Genomic DNA, 7,128 nt, shown 5'->3' with positions numbered 1-7,128 from the left:
GAGCATCTTGCTTTCTTGGTGATATTCCCCCTTTCGTCATCTGTCCCTTTCTTGGATGAGTGGTTGCAATACTCACTCAACGATCCTCCTCATGTTACAATATTTCAAGAAGTTGTAATCATTGGTGTACCGCAGTAACGTTTCAAAGTTGCCTGTATTTCTACCTCTTAGTAAGATGGGCTTTTTGGTTTATTGTGCTGGGATAATGACATCTACTAAGAAGAACCTATTATAGCCCAAGCAGATGCTGAAGTTTTTTATTTAGTCCTGGCCTAATTGTACAATAAATGTATTGAAGCAGACTTTTCCTATGAAGCTTCACATGGTTTACAAGTATTAACTATTTGAGAACAAAAGAAAAGCTTGTTTTTATTAATTGGACACCTCAGCATCCTCTTTGACAAACCGATAAAAGGCTTTCAGAGTTTGGTCTCACCAAGAATTTGGAGTAACCGTGTGAAAGTGGCCTGTTTATTTTGAATGCTCCAATGTGGAAAATGGAACAAGTGCATTTTTAATGTTTTTCTTAAATTGGCAAAGTGAAAGCAAACCGTTAACATAGGTTGTAATTGACTCCCCCTCAAAACTAAAATGTCTAACTGCTAATTAAGTTTGACTTTTTGCCCAACAACTGTGCAGACAAGCCATGCTTATGTATAAGACAATGGATTCGGATCATATTGTAAGGTATTCAAAATTATTGTGAACCTCTATTGCTTTGTCAATAAAGTCCAGTACATGAGCACCAAAGCTAGTCTTCACTTTTATTTTCACTGCTTTTCTTCACATATTCAAACTCTGCATCAAAATCCTTCACACTGTAACACACTTTCACATCTGAGATGACCACAACCTCTGCTCGTCCGTGAACTATACGGTAACATTACTGTGTCGGATATCTATCGAAGATCTCAAGACATTTCTCATTTTTGTGTATTGCTTTTTTTTTTTTTTTTTTTGAATTTACCTTCTCTTCTTGACCACACACCCTGGCAAGTGAAAAACCAAGACATGATTGGACTATACATTTTACAAGCGATGTACAAAATGTTCAAAAAGGTTATAAAAACATGCCTTTGGCATTACATACAAGTCCTTGTGTGTCACCAAACCAAACACTGACGGTTATTTAAAGTACTTAAATTTGACATTAAAGTTTTACAAATCTAGTTAGAGTTGCACATTGAGTCAGCCACAGATACAAATATATACTGAACCTGTTCATTTTAAGCTTTTAGTTAACACGTTTACAGATGAGATGAATAGTAACATTTTGTTTTGGGATCAAAATAGGAACTATTCAGGCTGGTAAACATTAATTTGAAAAAAGGAAAGAGCAAGTATAAGTTGCCTTTTAATATGGGTTCCAGCTCAGTATAATAACTGAGAAATACACTCACCTAAAGGATTATTGGGAACACCGTACTAATACCGTGTTTGACCCCCTTTCACCTTCAGAACTGCCTTAATTCTTTGTGGCATTGATTCAACAAGGTGCTGGAAACATTCTTTAGAAATGTTGGGCCATATTGATAGGATAGCATCCCCCACACCATTACACCACCACCAGCCTGCACAGTGGTAACAAGGCAAGACGGATCCATGTTCTCATTCTGTTTACACCAAATTCTGACTCTACCATCTGAATGTCTCAACAGAAATTGAGACTCATCAGACCAGGCAACATTTTTCCAGTCTTCAATTTAGGTGAGCTCGTGCAAATTGTAGCCTTATTTTCCTATTTTTAGTGGAGATGAGTGGTACCCAGTGGGGTCTTCCGCTGGTGTAGCCCATCCGCCTCAAGGTTGTGCGTGTTGTGGCTTCACAAATGCGTACCTCGGTTGTAACGAGTGGTTATTTGAGTCAAAGTTTTTCTATCAGCTTGAATCACTCGGCCCATTCTCCTCTGACCTCTAGCATCAACAAGGCATTTTCGCCCAGAGGACTGCCACATACTGGATGTTTTTCCTTTTTTAGACCATTCTTTGTAAATCCTAGAAATGGTTGAGTGAAAATCCCAGTAACTGAGTAGATTGTGAAGTACTCAGACCAGCCCGTTTGGCACCAACAACCATGCCATGTTCAAAGTTGCTTAAATCACCTTTCTTTCCCATTCTGACATTCAGTTTGGAGTTCAGGAGATTGTCTTGACCAGGACCTCACCCCTAAATGCATTGAAGCAGCTGCCATCTGATTGGTTGATTAGATGAATGCATTAATGAGAATTTTAACAGGTGATCCTAATAATCCTTTAGGTGAGTGTATGTCTGACTATGGAGGCAGATTATTCAGGCTGTATGGTGATAAATTGCAGGCTGGCATGTTGCGAGAGTGGACCAGGGCCCAGAGGTTCATGTCATCTCAGCATTTTCCTCAACAACAATCATTTTGCTTCTCTGTAACTCATAAAAACTGAGTGAAAAATCTCCTCTGGCTGCAGTAGTGACCAAACAAAGCAGTTTTTCTATGACAAAACATACATTTTTTACTATTCTTGGTCTGTAGGGATCCAGAAGTATTCCACCACCTTCCTGCTTCTGCGTGAAGGGGCAGAGTCAGGCCGCTCTCCTCCAAAGGGGGGCAGCTCATCGAAGTGACTCGGGCCCAGATCCCTCCCCGTGTGTGGGGCAGAGACCCTGAACATGGTCCTTTGAAAAAAATTGTTATAAAAGGAGTGAGTTCATGTACATATAAAATGCAACTGATTCCTTATTCCTTTACCTTTCACAGTTTTGTGTGTTTGTCCACCAGGATTATTCCTATTTTTCAGTATTAGTATTTTGTATCAAAAAAGGCAATGCCACATCTGGTGGGTTTCATGCTCTTAAATAGTTTGAAGGCTGATATTGCCTTCATAATGAGTTGAGACCATTATTTACATATTGTATGCATTAAAAACCCTTTGGATAATAATGCCCAAAGTGTTCTGTCATTCAACTAAAACAAGATTTATTTGTTTTTTTTCTGAAATGTTGACATTTTTGGAGATGAAGAGGTTTCCACCTGAGAATATGTTTAGTGAAAATAGCTGTTTTTATGGCCCTCTTGTGGCCACAGTGTTACCTGGATGGAATTCTTTCAGGCTCTTCAGGACTGGACTCAGGGGTGGAGATGTACACAGGGTCTCCCTCCTGAGCAAAATTATATGACATGACAACTTATTTTTTTTCTTGTTTTACATTATTAGATAACATTCATTAACAGAGCTGTAGAGTCATCTCACCGTAAAATTTCTTGGTGTGCCGTCTTGATTTTTGAGAATTTTCACCCTCTGATCGCTTTCTGTCATGCAGAGGAAATAACTCTTGATGTTGGCTTGACACTGTTCCAAAACAAACATAAAATGTACCTTCAATTTGTATTAACCACACAGGCAAAAAAAAAGAATGGAAGAAATGTCCATTTCTACAGACCACACTCCTAATCTGCTGTTCTTTAATGGAAAATATGTCATTTTAACTCATGCTATGTGCTGACATGAAAACTATGGAAGTCAATTTCTGCCAATGTGATGAAAAAAAAGATCCTGTAAGTTATTATAATTAGAAATTCTAAAAAGAATGACTTAGTATCTCACGTAATGACTTAGTTTCCAAAAATAATGAGAAACCTTTTGGAATAATTTTTAATTTAAGTCCTACCTACATCAAATATACCAACATGTCTGCACTTGTTTTTAAAATGTGATTTTTTTGTTTTTTATTTCTTATTTCTTATTGCTGTCCATCCCTGTCTGTCTGTCCTCAACAAAAAACAAAAAGACATGACCCTCCCCTATTTTCCTCCGGTGGTCCATTCCATAAATACCGAACGGTCCCTAAAAGAGATTTTAATCTCAATGTGATTTTTTTCCCTGGTAAAATAAAGGTTAAAAAAAATAATAATAATGACTTAGTATCCTCAAATGAGTGACTTATTTTGAGTTACTAAGTCATTATTTTGAGAAAGTTTCTCATTGTAATGACTTACAGAATCAGTTTTGATCATATTTTTTTCATTTACAGGCAGAAATGGGCTTCCACATATATATATATATATATATATATATATATATATATACTATATATATATATATATATATATACTGTATATACTGTATATCACCATGTAATTGTGGAATGACAGACTTTAGTGTGAATGAGACTACAATTTAAAAACAACAGAGATAACCACTTGGATGCTGCCTATCTCATCTCCTTCAGAGAACATCAGTGCTGAGGTGTGATGAACAAGAATGGCTGTCATGGATGCTTTCTTACTGCTTTGTTCTGCCTCAGAGCCTTCAGGTCCTCCTGAGCTCTGAACCTGTCGGCTAACTCCTGGTGCTTCTCCCTCCAGCTGAGACACTCGGCCGTTCTCTCCTGCCTCTCCTTCTCAGCCAGACGCCTTTCGGCCTCTGCCTCCTGCTGAGCCTGGTTGGCCTTTTTGCCCTCCTCCTCCGACGCCATCGCTCTGCGCCTTGAATTCACCTCACTGTGAAAACAAGACTAAAATGACATCCAAAAATACCTCAATTTAACCACCCGACTGCAGAGAAATTGATTTCCATTCCATTTTCTACATTGTTTTCTATGACTCTGAGTTTGCATCAGCCATTCTCTATGGAGTGGTTGGCTGGGGCAGTGGCATTGCAGTGGCAGACAGGAAAAGACTGGACAGGCTGATTAAGAAGGCCAGCTCTGTTCTTGGTTGCCCCCTTGACGCCGTGGAGGTGGTGGGAGACAGGAGGATAGTGGCTAAATTATCCTCCATGATGGAGGACTCCTCCCACCCCATGCAGGACACTCTGTCAGCACTGAACAGCTACACAGTGACAGGCTGCTGCACCCACGCTGCGTCACAGAGAGATACCACAGGTCTTTCCTGCCTGCTGCTGTCAGACTCACAATCAGCACTGCTCCCAGTAGACCACATGGACATAACACACACACCAGGGCTGATAAAACATGCAATAAAACATGTGACTGTGCAATTACTGTAAATACATTTTACTATTTACTATTTACTATATACTCTCTTTAATTATTTTTATTACTGTGTGTTAACGTGTGTCTTCTACTTTTCAATTTTTCCTCTTATCCTTTGCTGCTGCAACAGTGTGAATTTCCCATTGTGGGATTAATAAAGGATTATTTTTTTTTTTTTTTATCTTATTTTTTGCTGTTTGGAGCTTATTATACTCCTTTTCCTATTTTAGTTCTCCTTTCTTCCAATCTTGTGACTTCTACTTTCTTAAGAACCTTAGTGCAAACTCCTCTTGTGTTTTTAAAGTACTGTTTGTATCATGACTACACTTGCTTGTCTGAAATCAGTCATTTAACCTTGTACACAGATACAAAAACATAAAAAATATTAGCCAGTAAATCAAAGCCACAAGCTATTTTAGATGACAATGTAAACCTCTTTAGCAGTAATGTAGCGTGTGCGGATTAATCTATAGTAGCTAAGCACATCTGGATAAAGGAATTATCCCTAATTTTTCTGTTCACTGACACTGCACAGAGACCACCTGTACGTATGTCCAAATGAAGGTGAAGAAATGTGTGATTTAGTTTCTACTTTTAAGGGAGTATTTGAAATCCTGCATTCATCTTGGGAAACTTGTCTTAGAATCAAACAGCCTTTCTCTTCTCTGACATTCATCTTTCTAAAAGATGATTAAAAAGAATAGTTTCTACTGTTTTCTCCTTCTCTGCTGCCCCCTTTAAATCCTCCTTTATTCTTCTTCACTTCCAGCTTCCCTTATCTCCTCTCAGCTTATCCATCCTCCAGTCATGCTCTTATTGTTCTTCTGCATTCCCATATAAAATATAGTGTATGTGACACTGAAAATGTTTTGCAAGCACTCTTAGACTGGGGCGAAGCCTTCATCATTCAAGCAGAAACATTTTTTTTAAATTTTCAATTATGTTTACAGTGTGTCTACAAACTAGGGCAATGAGAGGTCAAACATATTCACCTAGAACATACACAAAAATGCTGAAAAAACATGACAGGAAATCGCCTTCAAACAAAGGGCCAAGATCATAACTCTTTTAGCAACGTCATCTGCTTTGATGCTTCGGGTTTTGTAGCGAACACTGTTCAGATTGAATGTGCAGCATTTCATCTGATCTGATGTTCTTCCATTAATCTTACAATTTATGCTCCCAGTATTACACTCAGCAGGAGAAAATATGTCCTTTCTGGTTTTTGAAAATGTAGAGCTTAAATGGAGTTAAGTACTTATCCAGTTAATATATGATGCAGCTCTGGGTGGTCCCAACATTTTAGCACAAGATGTATTTTAACCAAATTGTATGAAAGACTTCAAAACATAAGAAATCACTTTGAGTAACATGATGCTGGACACTCCTCTGACTAAAATCCCATTTTGTAAATGTGATTTCTTTTTATGGTGATTTCCCATACGGTTACATAGTTTGCTGTTATGTGTGGAGTTATTGCTTCCTACAGGTGGAGTACATTCCCACTCTATTCTTTGTTAATAAGGGGTTACAATAAGGTTTGACATTCAACCTTGCTGTTTAGCATTTGTTTACTGTCGGTTCTCAACAGTCCACATTGTTGTGACTGTGTGTCTGATTAGTTTCGAAAAGACATTAACAAAAGACATTAAGACCATTATCACCTCCTCATTTGTATAGTAGTAAAACACTTAAACATCATTTTATTTGTAGACTTTTTGTATTTGTAGACACTGTAAGTAGTTCTAAGTTGCTCTTGACTTTTCTCCCTTTGTATTTTCTTTTAGGTAGATACATTGCTGTAGCTAAGAGTTTGGACACATATAATGAAACAGGTGCATAGAAGAGGGACAAGTAGGTTAAAAGAAACAAACTAAGGTCTAGCACTGAAACGTTGCTGATAAATGTACAGTGTGCATGAGTTTATTTGCAACTTTTGTAGCGAAAGAGTATGAAATCCTACATGCTCAGCTGAAATTTGGTGTACACCAGGGCTCTATCCTTGGTCCTATTTAGTTTTCCTATACAGCATATGCTGACCTTTCTGAAGTGTAGTCACTTATCATTGTTATGCAGATAACACACGGTTGTATCTTTCTTTCGAACCTCAGCTACCAATATTGGTCTGCCCCCTCTTGATAAATTTTTGTTATAATTGCAG

The 7,128-nt window shown here is 38.0% G+C and overlaps 1 protein-coding gene across 1 annotated transcript; it reads right to left on the bottom strand.

The window, feature by feature from the left end:
* Positions 1-3,214: 3,214 nt before the first annotated feature.
* Positions 3,215-4,464, bottom strand: LOC144521657 (uncharacterized). Its single transcript, XM_078256214.1, has 2 exons — positions 4,260-4,464; positions 3,215-3,322 (listed from the first exon to the last, which is right to left on the bottom strand). Exons 1-2 carry the CDS (start codon positions 4,446-4,448, stop codon positions 3,215-3,217), a joined length of 297 nt encoding a protein of 98 aa, XP_078112340.1. The 5' UTR covers positions 4,449-4,464.
* Between the last annotated feature and the right edge of the window lie 2,664 nt (positions 4,465-7,128).

This window comes from Sander vitreus, chromosome 8 (assembly GCF_031162955.1).
Source record: "Sander vitreus isolate 19-12246 chromosome 8, sanVit1, whole genome shotgun sequence".
Taxonomy (NCBI): Eukaryota; Metazoa; Chordata; class Actinopteri; order Perciformes; family Percidae; genus Sander; species Sander vitreus.
The sequence above is the reverse complement of the archived record's forward strand: the minus strand, read 5'-3'. Positions and strand labels throughout refer to the sequence as shown.